Below are 16,391 nucleotides of genomic sequence, written 5' to 3'. Positions count from 1 at the left end.
AGGTGTATCAAAATTTGCAGCAGGTGATTCCCTGTATGGCAGAAGTGATTGTAGTGGCTGAACAGCAAGTCAATCACTTCTGCGGGTGGCGGAAGGAGGCCCCCCTCCTCCTGCCACCTTTCCCGGGCTCTGCCGTCCGATCGCAGAGCCCAGCAGTGATGTGACGGGCAACAACAGTGCCACTACACAGAGAGAGAGGAACTGAGGTTGTTCCTCCCTCTGTGTCCTTCCCGGAAATCGGAAGCGACAAAATCCTTGGCTCTCTGTTTACCTAGTCGTTAGCGGCCAGGGATGCAGCCGATTACTCCAATCTATGTCTGACCGGATGCACTGGAGGCCAGAGGAGAGATTTGGGGTTTTATAAACCCCAGATCTCTCCATAAAGAGGGCCTGTCATGGTCCATGCTGTCACTGGGGATGTTGATCAAGACCTCCTGTGTACCTCTAAACTGGTAGCCTGTAAAGGAATTTAAAGCGTTGCCTAATGAAGAATTTTAAGTACAGCAATTCGGCACTATTCCATGGGCAGACACAATTTTAAAGCGTGGTATGTTAGGTATCTATTTGCTTGGCATAACATCAACTTTTACATTTTACAAAAAAAAATGGAAATTATATTGTGTTTGGACTGCATGACATAAAAAATTACAACACCTATAATTTTATTCAGAGGGCCTCTGCTAAAAATATATATATGTGTGTATATATATATATATATATATATATATATATATATATATATATATATATATATATATATATATATATATATGTATGTGTATGTCTGTGTGTGTGTGTGTGTGTGGGTTCTAAGTATTTTTTTACCAAAAAAAATACTTTCCTAGTGTACAGCTTAAATCTCTAAATCCTTTTCAGTTTGACCTTAGTATTTCTCTCTTGCAGATGCTCCTTCTGCATCTCTAACATTTTTACCTGATGAAGCACTTTCTCCGGACTCTCAGGAAGTATCCCTCTATTTCCCTAACAGGTCAGTATTGGAGAGTATATGAGACTGTAGCTACACTGTAGTGAAAATAGTAGGCACAACATGCAATATTTATCCCATAATTAATTTGAGTTAAAGCTGAACTCTGGGCACAAAAATTAAATATATTCCTCAAAAGCCAAAAAGAATATAAATCCTTTAATATTACCTTGTAAAAAGTAGCAGTGACATCATCACTATGTAGAGTGCAGAGCTATGGGAGGGACCCAGCATGCTCCGCCCACTACAGGCTGCCTGAATAAAACTGCAGGAGGGGGTGGAAACGAGACCAGTCACCCTGCACAAAGAGAGAGAACAGCAGTGACTGGTCTTTATTACAGGAAGCTCCTGCACAGAGTTAATGTTTTAGTCTGGATTATTGCAAAGATCTGGAAGAAAAACACAAAGCACACCAAGATCCGAAATGAATACACATGATATGATTTAGACAATATTTGCTTATCCTGGAGTTCAGCTTTAAAATGACTTGGACAATTACAATTCAACAACCTTTTAAAAGAAGCCTTCTGTCTTTCTACAGTGACCCACACCCACCACCGCCACCCAATCAGCACAACTCAGAGAACGTAGCAGATGACAACATGGAGTCACCCATGTCATGTGTAGCTTTGTCATTATGTGGAGGCCTTGCAGACTCCTGGAACATTCCTGAAGGTATGTTGACAATGATAAAGTCACAGTATCTGTACAGCAGGGTGTTTCGATTAGTATTATATAAGGATTGTTGGAGGAGATGGTAAGACTTTATATTGCATAACCTTTTGTGATTTTTGGCTTACCAAACCACTTAAGGACTGCAAAGATTTGCCCTCTTAATGACCAGGCCATTTTTTGCCATATGGCACTGTGTCTCTTTAGCTGACAATTGCGCGGTCGTGCGATGTTGTACCCAAACAAAATTGACGTCATTTTTTCCCCACAAATAGGGGTTTCTTTTGGTGGTATTTGACACCTCTGCGGTTTTAATTTTATGTGCTATAAACAAAAAAAGAGCGACAATTTTGAAAAAAAATAATATTTTTAACTTTTTATTATACAAAATATCCCAAACATTAAAAAATAAATAAATAATAATTCTTAATCATTTTAGACCAATATGTATTCTTCTACATATTTTTGTTAAAAAAAAAAAATGCAATAAGCGTATATTGATTGGTTTGTGCAAAAGTTATAGCGTCTAAAAATAGGGGATAGATTTATGGCATTTCTTGTTTATTTTTACTAGCAATGGCGGCGATCTGCAATTTTTAGCAGGACTGCGACATTGCAGCGGACAGATTGGACACGTTTGACACTTTTTTGGGACCATTGACATTTATACGGGAATTTGCTATAAAAATGCACTGATTACTGTGTAAATGTCACTGGCAGGGAAGGGGTTAACACTAGGGGGCGATCAAGGGGTTAAATGTTCCCTGGGAGGTGTTTCTAACTGTGGGGGATAGGACCGACTGGAAGAGGAGAGAGATCGCTGTTCCTTATCACTAGGAACATTAGATATGTCTCTCCTCCCCTGTCAGAGCAGGGATCTGTCTGTTTACATAGACAGATCCCCATTCTGGCTCTCTGTGGAGTGATCGCCGGTGGCTGGGGGACATTACGGCCGCCGGCCACACTCATCGGCTCCAGCTATCGCTCTTAAAGCCACCGACATACACCTATGGCGATTTACCCAGGAGAGCCAACCTGCCACATTATAATGACGGCAGCTGGTCCTTAATTGGTTAAAGTGTTTGTTAACCCAAAAAAAAAAAAATATATTGATCCTGTTTCTTTAAAGCATGTTGTACAGCACAGTGCTTGTGCTTTGTAATTTGGCCCCCTTTATCACCTGAAATACCTTGCTGATCCTGACAGTTTCTGCCCTCCCCTCTATACACTGACACCTATATATAAGGACCCTGACACTATTGCCAGTGTACGTGCCTCCGTCAGCCGCAGTCCTGCTCTCTTTGTGTCTGTGTCTCCTCTGTCCTCCTCCCCTCCCTGCTTGTCAGCTCCCCAATATCCCCCTCCTGCTCTAAAAAACAAACATTTTTTTTCTTCTATAGTTCTGTCTATTATATAATATTGAGCTCCCCAGTAGATGTCATATTTTAAAATATGCAATATAATAGCTTACTTCAGAGCGCCGTTCGGCACTCACGTGACTGCCCGCTGGTCTCCTCCCTTCCTCTCCTCATTTCGGCTGACGTTAGCGGGGGTTTCCCAGCACCTCCCTCTGCAGCTATCAGATCGGGACAGGAGACCTGACGGGCAGTCAGCTGAGCGCCGAACAGTATCCTTAAAGTGGAGGGCCACCCTGAAAACAAAAAAAATATTAAAAATCACAAAAAAATATAAAAAAAAAAAAATTGAAAAAAAATTTTTTTTTTTACTTACCAGAAATGCCTGTTGCTAGGCACTTTCTCCTAATCTTCCTCTTCCTCCTCCGCGGAGATCTTCAGTCTTCTGTCTTCGTCGCGGCATCTTCTGGGTAATGGGTCGCGCTGTGTTCTGGGAACTGTGTGTTCCAGAACACAGCGCGTCCCATTCAGAAAGCGCTGCGGGACTCGCGCATGCGCAGTAGCTGCGGGACTCGCGCATGCGCAGTAGGAAACGGGCAGTGAAGCCATAAGACTCCACTGCCTGTTTCCCTTACAAGGAATGGCGGCGCCGGGACCCGAGAGCCGAGGGACGGGTCGGCCTCGGGCGGCCGACATCGCGGGCGCCCTGGACAGGTGAGTGTGTTGATTAAGTCAGCAGCTGCAGTGTTTGCAGCTGCTGACTTTTTTTTTTTTTTTTTCGTATAACCGGCCCTCCTCTTTAAGGAAGCTATTATACCACATATTTTAAAAAATGACATCCACTGGGTACCTTAGTGTTATATACCAGAGGGAACTATAGAAGAACATTTTTTTACCTTAACAAAACACTTTAAGCAGTTTGATTACTTAAAGTGTATTTCTTATCAAACATATTTTTTACTAGGGCTAGAACCCTACAGGTTTTTATTGCTGTGAACGTTGTGCTGGGGAGACTTACCCTTTTTATATTTACTGGACGATAGGGAAAATTTCCTGCAAAAAAATAAAGTCTGCTGTTGTCTTTAAAACAGGAGGTGAGAGGAAATTTGTCAAAGGGGATACCTTTTCCAGAGATATTGTCCTCTCTTCCTGTTGTATCTTGTAAACTGGCAGTGAGGGAAATCTTCCTCATGGAACACAAATACAAACAGACAAAAACAGTCCAGGGTTTGTATCCATTCCTTACTCAATGCCAGGGTACTAAAAACTTTGAGAAACAAAGGGCCTTGTTTAGGCCTTCAGACCTTGAAAGGGCCAGTCTGTGGCCATTGGGAGTAGGAAATGCCCCAGCGCCAGTGGGTCTAAATAATAGCTCAGGCTTGAAGGTCAGTGGAAGTAAAAACTTACCTGCCTGTGGTCAGTAGGAGCAAGAATAGTACTCCATTGTTAGTGTCAGTGGGAGGAATGGTGATCCATCTTTTATACCAGTGGAAGGAAAACTATCCTATCATTGGTTTCAGTGGAAGGAATAGTACCCCATAATTGGTGTCAGTGGGAAGAATTGTTCCTCATCATTGGTGTCAGTGGAAGGAATAGTTCCCCATCATTGGTGTCAGTGGAAGGAATAGTGCCCCATCATTGGTCTCAGTAGAAGGAATAGTTCCCCATCATTGGTGTCAGTGGAAGGAGTAGTGCCCCATCATTGGTCTCAGTGGAAGGAATAGTGTCCCATCATTGGTCTCAGTGGAAGGAATAGTGACCCATCATTGGTCTCAGTGGAAGGAATAGTGCCCCATCATTGGTCTCAGTGGAAGGAATAGTGCCCCATCATTGGTCTCAGTGGAAGGAATAGTGCACCATCATGGGTCTCAGTGGAAGGAATAGTGCCCTATCATTGTTATCAATGGAAGGAATAGTGCCTCATTGTTGGTGTCAGTGGAAGTAAAAGGGCACCATCATTGGGATCACTGGACAGAATAGTGCCCCTTCGTTGGTGTCAGTGGGAGGGATGGTGTTCCAACGTTTATATCAGTTGGAGGAATTATGCCTCATTGTTGGTGTCAGTGGGAGGAATAGTGCCTCCTATCAGAGGTAAAAATTATTGCCCCAATGGCCAAGGAAAAGACTGGCATATGGCCATAGTCAATAGATCACTCATATTGCATAATTCTTCAGCAGATACTCTAAAGCTGGCCATACATGGTCAAAATACTGACTGCAATTTTTAAATTGAAGAATGTGGTATGGACGGGTACCGACAGGGCCACTCATGAGCTAATTTTGTCTGGTACATCAGGAACCGGAATTTCATACAGTGTAAGGCCAGCTTTAACCAACCGACTTTATTGATAAATGTGATGCATAGAAACTCACCCAAACTCTACCGCAATATAGAAGGATAATGAACTGAGTGTCGGTGCTCCGGCTGTTACGTTATGTTGATAAATCCATTGGCAAGGTTGGTTGGTTGTTGGCTGAATTGGGTAAGAGTATCTGATCTCTGCATGACATCTACTTCCAGCTTTACATTTACACCGTGTTGTGTTTGCCTGCAGTCTAATTGTCTTCTCTCCACACACAGAGCGGTTCCAGAAATACAAGATCTCATATTCTGATTTCTGCAAAAATCCTTCACTGATAGACAACCCAAGACTGGTGCTTCAGATAAACAATAAGTGTGAACCATTTTATAACCCATTGTCTACATTATTCTTTAGTGATTTCTTTAAAGTTTTAATAAATAAGCTTCCTTTCAGTTCCAGCAGATATTTTTTTTATTGTCCGTATATGTTGTATCATTAGTGACTGATGAATCATTACCATACCTTGCCAAAGTCTTTATATTGGCAGAACAGTCCTGATTTCTAGACCTTTAAAAAAGTTGATCTCAGCTGAACCTGCATTGGTTATTATATCTGAGCATAGTCTATTCACGATAACCCAGAAATTCCCATAATATTTGTTCCTGTATAGATTAACAGAGCTAATGTGTTGTAAGGTATTTTTAAAGCGAATTGACGAAGCTTGAGAAGAGGGAAAGATTGGGAAGGTCGCAGTGATGTTCAAGCAAGTTCTAAAAATCTCTGAAAGTGCTAATGAGCACTTCCAGGATGGAACCACTTCCATATCTACTGCTCTTAGTATTAACCCTAAATCACCTGATCCTTGTTTAGGTGATCAACCATTGCGTCATCAAATCAGTACCGGATCAGCTTCTTTTGGTATTTTCAAACAGATGCCAGGCTGGTAAACTTGCCTTGTAAAGAGCACATTCACTAAGGCACACTACTATGGGAAAGTCAAACCTGCATATGTAATAAACATGACCTTATTTCATTTACAGATACAGCCACAAGTATGGATAAGAACAGGATTTTTAAATGGTTAACAAAAAATGTGTCAGTTTCTCTTTAAAAATGATCTGTTAGTGTATTCATGGCTTTTTGCCCCTTCTTACTGTTAAGAACACCTTAAAAAGTCCACTAATGTTATTTCTTTTATACTACCCAAAGGTATTACAATTGGGCAACAGCTGCCCCTCTTGTGTTATGTATGCAATCCTTCAACCAAGAACTGCCCCAGGTAATGTATAGCATTAGTAGTGGTGTATTTTCATTTTATGCTGCCCTAAGCAAGACTAAAATCGGGTGTCTCCCCCCCTGTCCCCCGTCTAAATTTGTGCCACCCCAGCTGTGGTATAATGTTCTTGTCTCAGGATCTGATAAGGAATCTGCAGCCATTCACAGTGAACAGTTGTGGCTCATCAGACCCTGAGACATGATTCGTCAAAGTCCACATATGTGGTCAGTGGGACATAGGACGGGGTCAGCAGGGCAGAGGATGAGTTGGCACCGATGAAACTGCACTGATATGCGGGCACTGATTGTATTGATGGGCACTGATAGACGGCACTGATGAGGATGCACTTATTGGCAGCACTGATGGGCACTGATTGGCACTGATGGACACTGTTGGGGCTGCACTGATAATCAGAACACTGATGATCAGTACCCTGATTATCAGTGTGGATGTCCTCTCTCCTCTTCTCACGTGGGTGACAGCATCAGGAAAGGAATACTGATAATTGGCAAGTGTGTTTACATTGTAAATAGCTGTGATTGGACACAGTGGATCACGTGGTAAAGAGCCAATGTGATTGGCTCTTTACCCTGATTTGTCGTCAGCTGTGTCCGAAGGTCACAGCAATCACAGAGCACACCGGGTGCGGTTTTGGGAGGTTGTCAACTGGACAACTACACTGTAGCCATCATTTGGCTATAGCATGATCACTTGTGGAGCGGTGCCACTCCTCTAAAAAATGCCACAGAAGGAAAACGCCTAGTTTGCCTTGCGGTAGATACGCCCCTGTATAGCAGGTCATATCAGACTCATATTTCTATCATTATTTTGCTTATGCTTTTCCCTGCTGTCTGTAGGGGGTGATTGATCAGCTGACTCAGCAGAGGATGCCTCCTCAAAGTCGGGGATGGTGGTTTTCTTGGAGAAGGAGAAGTCTGCCCAACCAACCGGTGAGTAAACAAAGGTACTCAAATTTACACAGCAAAATCTATACACATTCTTACAATGCTGCTGTTCTCCCAGCCTCATCATATAGCTGGTCATATTTAGGACTTTATTTTTCACTAGATAAGACTCAGTTCAGGATTATCTTCCCTTGTTCTTCAGGCTTATATTAGTTGAAATTTTATCAAATGCCGTCCTTCCTTTTCTTTTACTACTATTGCTGGACATACAGGGGTTGATTTACGAAAACTTGAGAGGGCAAAATCTGGTGCAGCTCTGCATAGAAACCAATCAGCTTCCAGTTTTTTTTCCTCAATACCTAATTGAACAAGCTGAAGTTAGAAGCTGATTGGCTTCCATGCACAACTGCACCAGATTTTGCACACTCTAGTAAGACACAAGGTTAGAGAAGTGCAAGTTATAGATGTTCAAGTAATTGACTTAATAGCAATAGCCAAAGCTTTTTTAAACTTCAGGTTAGAACCCCATGTGGGGCGTTGAGTGTTGTCTGTGCCCCTGTTATGAAGAGTCACCCTTTGTATTTGTCCTGGAGGCCACTGTAGGTGTGGCCCTTAGTAAACATATGGGTGAATAATTCCACTCAGTTTGACCAACTGTATTACAGTTGCCTCCACAGGAGTGTTCATCTTTATTCTTATCTAGTCAGAGCCTCAGATTTGCACCTTGCTTCAAGAGTATGTCACTTTCCCTGACACGGGGCTATTTACAATAAAATCTTCCTTCAGTTAATGGGTCAGTGCACCCCAATGTATAACTTTGGAAGGTGGGATCGACCACTGGCTCCCCTTAAGCAGTATTAAACTTATAAGCAAACGTTTATTATATTGCAGCTTCCCAATTCTTTAGATATATTGGCTGCATTAGGTTTCTTAGGCTTTCTTTTTTTCTGTGTTCATCTGGCGATCAGACCAGTAAGTCTGTTTTTCAAAAGAACAAGCTCTCTTGCAGATGTATCCATCACAGGGATGAGGCAAACCATTTAAAACTCAGGGGTGCTCTTATTTATTTATGTAACCCCTTTATCCCAAAAGGAAATAGCAGGTGAATAAGAAAGTTGAGAAATTGAAACAGGGTGTCAATTATATATATATATATATATATATATATATATATATATATATATATATATATATATATATATAATTTTTATGTTGATTTAGTTGTAAATCGTATGTAACGTCAAATCATTTTTGAGATTTTGGATAAAGTGGTTAAAAAAGGTTACGATCTCTGTTGGGTTATATATTTATTTTTGTCTGTCCATATCCTATCAGGGAATTTTCCCTGTACTTCCTGTTACAGAGACACAGCAGGAAGTAGTAGGAGGAAATCTCTTCACAGCAAGAAGAACAGATGTCCTCATTTGAAAATGTTCCCTCTATTCATAGTTCTGATTCTGTGACCGCTCTAACATTTTGGATTTCTTATCACTTCCTGTTTTAGAGACAATGGTCAACAGGACAAATAGTGAGTGTGAATCTGTTCAGTCGGGTCAGAGACCACAATAAAAACCTGACAGGGGTTTTAACATTTCCTCACTATCCAAAACGAAAGAAATGTTTTGACTTTAAATACCCTTTATTGTTTATCCATACATCACTATGCACACCCTTACAGTTCTACCTATCTCGCTCTTCCAACATGCTCTCTCCATCACTCTGCTCCTCGTGCAGCCAGTATCCATTCCTAAGGAGCATGTGGAACAAAACGAAGATCATGACCTTAATAGGTTAGTGTTAATGGTTATTTACTCCCGATTCCTGGTCTACTTTACCCACTGTATCGGTATCTCTCTCTTCTTTCCTTGAATTTCCTCTTGTTAGCATTTTTAATACTTCGATATGGACCCTTTTGTTTACTCAGGTCAGAGGAGATTGTGGAAGCAACAGAACCTTCAGCAGTTCCAGAACAACCCTGTCCATATCGGAAATCCCTACGTCTGACATCTGAGCAGATAGTAAGAGAGAGATTTGTGGCTGTCCAATTATGTATGCTTTTTCTGAAGTCGAAGAACTCTTTTATTGGCTATTATTTGCAGGAGAGGAGTAGCGATGATGTGACAGCAGGCAGTAAGTACAGGAGAGGAGTGCAGAAGGTATGACAGCTGGCTGTATGAGTGGGAGTGGAATCAGGAGGGTATGAGAGTGGTTGTATGTGTTGGAGAGGAGTGGGAAGGGTATGACAGTGGGCATTATATGCAGGAGTGAAATGGGGAGGGTATGACCGTGGGCAGTATATGCAGGAATGGAATGGGGAGGGTATGACAGTGGGAAGTGGGTGCAGCAGAGGAGTGCAGTATGTATTACAGCAGGCAGCATGCGTGGGAGTGGAATGGGGAAGGTATGACAGTGGGCAGTATGTGTGGGAGAGGAACGAGCAGGGTGTGAGAGTGGGCAGTTTGCGTGGGAGAGGAATGGGGGAGAGTATGATAGTGGGAAGTGGGTGCAACAGAAGAGTGCAGAAGGTATGACAGCAGGCAGCACGTGTGGGAGTAGAATGGGGGAGGGTAAGGCAATGGGCAGTATGTTTAATTATACAAGTGAAGCCGCGCTTATGGGATGGGTCTTGATCAGCAGGAGTATGTATAGGTGTTAATTTATACCTGTAACCTTGTATTTTATATGATTTTTTATTGGTTACAATTCCTCTGTCTAATTTTTATCCTATTAGTTTAAAAGGTTTAATAGAAGTTCTCTTCGTTTTATGAGGTTGCTGCCACCCTAATATGCAAAGGCTGCACTAAACAACCTGCATTAATGGAATGGTTCTTGATTATAGGTTATTGGCGCTACCTCCAACCAATTAGTTTCATTAACACTCTTTGCTTCCTCAAACCTTTTATGTCTATCACCTTAACGTGTCCCCAGGGGCTGCGTGAATTAAACCCGTGTTCCGTATTTTGTCTCAGCAACACCCCATTTATCCAACACCTCAAACTAAAGCCAAAAAGTGATTACACACCACTTTGTATCACCTCTACTAAGTGAGCTAATACCACTTATTTTACATATTAATATTTAAGAAATTCGGATCAAAAAATATAGATATAAATACAAAAATAAAAAATGATTAATAAAACCTCTACCGTAGAAAAAACCTAACCACAAGCAAAAACAAAAAAAAAAAAAAAAAGGCAAAAAAACAGAAAAAAAACCCAGAAAAAAAAAAAAAAAACCACAGAAAAAAACTTAGTGTTACACAGTGCGAAAACCCTTTCTAATTGGGAAAAAAACTGCCTCCAATGTTCATACAAATTATTTGTGCTAATTATTAGATACACCAGATCTCCCTACATTGGTAAATGTGAAAAGAGGAAGCGAGAGATTTCCTCATACATTGGTATCCAAAATAAAAACAATAAAAAAAATTCAAAGAGACAAAAAATGTGAAAAGTCCAATTACATCCGGTGATATATACACCAATCCAAAGGCATGTGAAAATGTGAAAGGGTCAAATGAGACCAGTATATATAAGAAATAAACAGTATATATATCATAAAAGTATTTCAGTCCACAGTGAGTCTTCTATAACAGTATCAATGTGCAATTGTGCCTCTTCAGAGTACAGGAAAGGTGACTTTCGTGAGAGTGCCTGCGCTTTATTAGTGACTTTCGTGCTTGTTCCCCCTCAAGGATCCCCACTCACCAGATCCATTCACCCCCTAGGGGGTTACACGCCTATAATCTGTATCCTGTTTATCCGAAGATTCCACCATCCAGTTGTGTCTTCAACGGGTCCTTCTCAAGGTCTTTTAAAGAGATGCAGATACGTCCTTATATCCACTAGTGATTCCTCAAATAAAAGAAAATTCCCTCATGGTGTAGTATTTTTGATTATAATTGGGGAAGAGGGGAGAACAGTCTGATATTCTTCTTTAAAGCAGATATTTTTAGTTATGTAGAAATAGTAGGAGGCTAGTATCCACTTAAAAATACTTTATTACAAAAAAACTTTATACAACGCTCTATGCAAGAAAAGGTTTTTTTTATGCAAGATGCAGTCTAACAAACCATGCATCAGCATACACCGTGTATAAATTATGTTATACGGCTCACAAAAATGTAACAACCCTTTTCAGCAAAAACAGAAAAACCATATATCTTTAGAATATAAAAAGTAAAAAGAAAAAAGAAAAAATGCAAGACAAAAAATAAATATAAAGCACTGATTCCGGTGTGCAAAACATATTTATATACCAAAAGTCCACAAGTTATAAAAATAAAAACTAAAGGTAAAAATCAGAATCACCTACAGCCCTTTCCATATGTCTGCAGAGTAACTGCACTTAGTCCCAAAAAAGCCCTATTCCCCCAGTATTACAGTCCCCTTGCTAAAGTGGGGTTAAATGGTGGTCACCTCAGGGGGCCGTTTGCTAGGCTTAATTAGGTTAAGAATGGGGCTACGTAGGTGAAAAAACCAACATAAAAAGAAAGGACCATTAATGTTTAAAAGAATTGAAAAGTTATTGGGCTTGTTTCCACTATCTTCAGCCCAAGTACTCAACTAGCCGGTCCGCCGCAGAACAATTTCCTTGAACGCACGGCGTGCGTTCCAGGCTGCGTTCCAGCGGGTCTGGCGCACCGGAAGTGACGTGTGTGCGTAATGACGCTGTACGCGTTTCGTCAGAGACGTCCTCAGCAGCGATGCCCCTGGGGACACGTTAAGATGATAGACATAAAAGGTTTGAGGAAGCAAAGAGTGTTAACGAATGGGCAGTATGTGTTGTGGAGGAATAGGGAGGGTATGACAGTTGGTAGTATGTGTTGAAAAGGAATGGGGAGGATATGACAGTCGGCAGTAAGTGTTGGAGAGGATTGGGGAGGGTATGACATTGGGCAGTATGTGTTGAAGTGGAATGGAGAGGGTATGACAGTCGGCAGTATGTGTTGGTGAGGAATAGGGATGGTATGACAGTCGGCAGTATGTGTTGGAGAGGAATAGGGAGGGTATGACAGTCGGCAATATGTGTGGGAGGGAATGACAGTGGACAGTAGGTACAGTAGAGGAGAGCAGAAGGTATAACAGCAGGCAGCATGTGCAGGAGAGAAATGGGGAGGGTATAACAGTGGGTGCAGGAGAGGAGTGGGGAAGGTATGGTAGGATGGAGTATGTGCAGATGCATAGGATTATGGGCACGTCAAAGCAAGGGCTGTGGTGAGACAGCACAAGGTAGGTTTAGCACCTCAGTCAAGATTGTATTGTTGCTTGGGCTCCTGTAGGGGCATTGTCCTTAATCAGTGGTGGCTGGTGCTCCAAATTTTTTGGGGGGCACAAACAAACTGAAAAATTTCTGAAAAAAACCCCATCAATTGGAGTCTCACTTTGCCCATCAAACACAGCCACTTTGCCCATGAAATGCTGCCACTGTGCCCATTAAATGCTGCCACTGTGCCCATATGAAAAAAAAATCTGGGGCTTTACTTTAACCAATTGCAGCTATCCAAATTCATCATTTGCAGATATGATTAGAGTTAACCTAAATCTAGTTGCTACAATTTCTATATAATCTCTAAACCCTGCTTATTGGATAAATGCAGTGTTGTCAACCGTCAGTATTTTTACTGGCAGCGAGTAAAAAATGGGCACTTTTCTCCTGCCAGTAAATGCCAGTGACAGGAAAACGTTGCCAGTACAAAATATGGCTGTGACGCTTGGCCTGGCCAAGACCATTTGAGAGCCTTCTACAGTGTGTTTGGGCAGTGCTGCCGGGGGGCGGGTCTTGTGGAAGCAGTGCCTAAGCATTTCATGTGATGTCATAGTGCAAAGGAGCCGAGCATCTGGAACCTTGTATGAGCAAGGCAAAGTGGGAGTGGGACTGACAGTGCTCTTTAGACTGGAGTGGACTGAAGGGATCATCTGTCACGGAGAAAGCCTGTCACTGTGCCTCGGGAGGGGACGTGTCATGTCGGTGAGGTGTCATTATCATCTGTGCTGCCGCACACTGCTGTCAGTGACACTGTGAGAGTCAGTTTCATGTGTGTGTGCTTACCATTCTAATTTCTTATCCTCCTGAGTCCTGTCCCTGAGCTACTTACTTACTAGTAAATCTATCGTATTTACTGTCATAAATAAAATAAGATTTTTTTTTGCCTTAATATGTACCATAAATCACATTGCTAATTTCATATTGTACTTGTATGTAGCCTAAATACTAAAATGTGCACTTAAAACTGTAATTTTGTAACTTTTGGAAATGCCAGTAAAAACTTGGCTGTGCCAGCAAAATTTTGGGTGTTGTGTCAGTAAATTTCAATCTGGTAGGTTGGCAACTCTGGATAGATGTCCTCTGTAGCAGTCAGCAAGCCTGCTTCTTCTATTACAGCCTACACCTCCCCTGTGATAACCGGATTACTTATTTCCATACAGAGAAGTCTAAACTTACACAGTGGAGCAAATGATGTTGTGTTCAGCGTCTGCACCAAATTTCAAGGCACATGCCGCACTCGAGCGCAGATCTACCTGTGGGATAGTACAGACCACATCATTGTGAGCGACATCGATGGAACAGTGACCAGGTCAGATTCTTCTCATGGTGGCTTTTTACATCAAAAAAAGGTTGCACAATATTGCTTCTAGCAGACCGTTCACAATTTATATTAGCCTAAAGCCCAACAGACATAGGAGATCGCAAGGCTAAGCATCTAGCTACAAAATGAAATATCATGTGTATGCGCATGTACTTTAACACTTCTTTGCCTAACAGACAAAAATGGTAGCACATGTGCGTAGCTCCCTACCAGGCATGCTCAATTGTCGGCCATTTTGCTTGTTAAAAGAAGTTTGAGTTGTTGGCGTTTTTACATGCTTTTATATCATCTACCTATCTGTTACTGAGGCTTTAGTACACCATATTGATTTGCCACCTGCAGATTGGGGGGGGGGGGGGTGCCTAACAGCCTGGCTCTGTTATTGTAAATGAGGCGCATTCAGACCACTCTTATATGGGGGCTCACACATGTTCCGGTAAGCGCAGCATGAGTTTGGTTGGCGACAACTTACCTATCCTGTGATTTCCAGTTTCCATTATGGCATGTGGGACTTTTTATCCAGATTAACCATCTTTCAACCCTTCTAGCAGCCGCTAGAGATAATCGCAAGAGAATCTGGCAGGTTGGTTGTACCCAAGTTGATCATTCAATGTTGTACATTCAGCCTGCCCATTAATGGTTTGAATCTCAGCTGGTTGAAACCATGTGTGGCCATCCTAACTCACATTCATACACAGATTTAAGGGTGGAGTTCTGGGGTCAGCCACCCTTGAGGCAAGTGACAGTGTAAACCCGGCTATACATGGACCAAAATTCAACTGGTGGAGCAGAGATCAGCCGAGATTTGATCCATGTATGGGCAGACTAATTATACCCAAGTCAATCCAGAGGAGGCATTCCCTTATCAACACTGACTGTGTTGAGGGGGGGATCAAGCAATTTTCTTTCCTTCTATCTGTGGTGGAAGGAAAAAAAATGTATTACATATGGGCTACTTTAAGCTGGCCATACACTCTTGGGTTTTTGTTTTTTTGTTCATTCAACACAAATGAGGTGGATGGAGGAATCGCCCCCACCAGGACATTGGATGATGGCTACAGCCATTGATCGAGGAAACTTTTCCAACATTACCTTCGGACAGAAGTGAATCAAACTGTGGAATGGGGACTGCCACAAGCTGACCAAAATTCATCCGATATTTGCTGAACCAAATTAATGTTGATCAGTGTATGGCCAGCTTAGAGGGAGATATTACCGTAGACTCTTTTAGGAAAGAGCGGCTCACATAACGGAAGCAAGATGAGCTGTGTTGGACGTTGTGCTTTGTAGGCTCTTGTAAATTGTAGACAGTTGCCAGTATGCTACGTTTTTCTAAGTGGGGTCAGCACACAAATTTTAACAGCATCTTGAAATGTCCCTATTTTAATTGTACACCATAACACACTTATATGATCTTCATAGCTGTGCATTTCAGTTGCATCCTTCTATATTAAGCCCCATACACACTATCAGTTTTTCTGCTGAGTTTTTCCTTTAGATTTGCCAAAACCATATAATATGAGGTCAAACCTTAGGAGTTTCAATTTGTATACAATCAGGCAGGCCCTTGCACTACATGGTTTTGGTAAACCTCAAGGAAAAACTCATCAGAAAAACTGATAGTGTGTATGGGGCTTAAGTCCAAAAAAAATCACGCTGGATTATATTTAATGCAATTGTTGCTTACATACGTGGTAAAGATCCTTTGAGATCCAAGATCTGGAGAACACACATGTTTTTTTGCATTTGGTCCCTAAATATGGCATAAATGTTTATGTATTATTTGGATTACAGCTGTTATGCCCTAAGCGAGAAACATTAGCAGATTTGGCCATACACCCATAATACTGAACTCATGACAATACCTCTGGCCAACGTTTCTAGCATATATAATGTCCTCCTGTCATGAAGACCATAAACTATTTTCTACCAGATTGACATGTTTTTCTGTTTATGACCAGCTTGGCCAAATTATTTTCATGTTTTCTATGAAAGATTTATCCATCGTGCATCTCTCTATCTTCAGGTCAGATGCTCTTGGACACATTTTACCGCAGCTGGGAAAAGACTGGACTCAGCCTGGGATTGTTCAGCTCTATAACGCTATTCACAAGTCAGTATCGTAGTCATAGTTCTATCATTCCACCTCCAGCTTCTGTAGCCAGATTTTACATCTCATTCTTCACCTTTCCTTATCTTTATTAGTTTCTGGTTTATTTAAGTTAACATCATCAGGTAGCTTTTTGTTAATTATTTCATAAATGATCATTTATAAAAAAAAAAATATATATATATATATATATATA

General features: G+C 41.5%; 1 protein-coding gene across 3 annotated transcripts in view; it reads left to right on the top strand.

Moving 5' to 3' along the window:
- The window catches only part of LOC143935304 (phosphatidate phosphatase LPIN3-like), a 123,968-nt gene that overhangs the window by 83,553 nt on the left and 24,024 nt on the right, over nt 1–16,391 (top strand). For all 3 annotated transcript variants that reach the window (XM_077459064.1, XM_077459063.1, XM_077459065.1), the window contains exons 8-16: nt 904–988; nt 1,527–1,660; nt 5,594–5,687; nt 6,525–6,594; nt 7,449–7,541; nt 9,231–9,286; nt 9,421–9,514; nt 13,925–14,073; nt 16,112–16,198. In XM_077459064.1, the coding sequence (XP_077315190.1) occupies nt 904–988; nt 1,527–1,660; nt 5,594–5,687; nt 6,525–6,594; nt 7,449–7,541; nt 9,231–9,286; nt 9,421–9,514; nt 13,925–14,073; nt 16,112–16,198 (862 nt within the window). The remainder of the gene's footprint in view (nt 1–903; nt 989–1,526; nt 1,661–5,593; nt 5,688–6,524; nt 6,595–7,448; nt 7,542–9,230; nt 9,287–9,420; nt 9,515–13,924; nt 14,074–16,111; nt 16,199–16,391) is intronic.

The sequence above is a fragment of the Lithobates pipiens genome, unplaced genomic scaffold (assembly GCF_037356315.1).
Source record: "Lithobates pipiens isolate NorthernLeopardFrog02 unplaced genomic scaffold, aLitPip1_a1.2 Scaffold_28, whole genome shotgun sequence".
NCBI lineage: Eukaryota > Metazoa > Chordata > Amphibia > Anura > Ranidae > Lithobates > Lithobates pipiens.
This window is presented reverse-complemented; position numbering and strand designations above follow the sequence as displayed.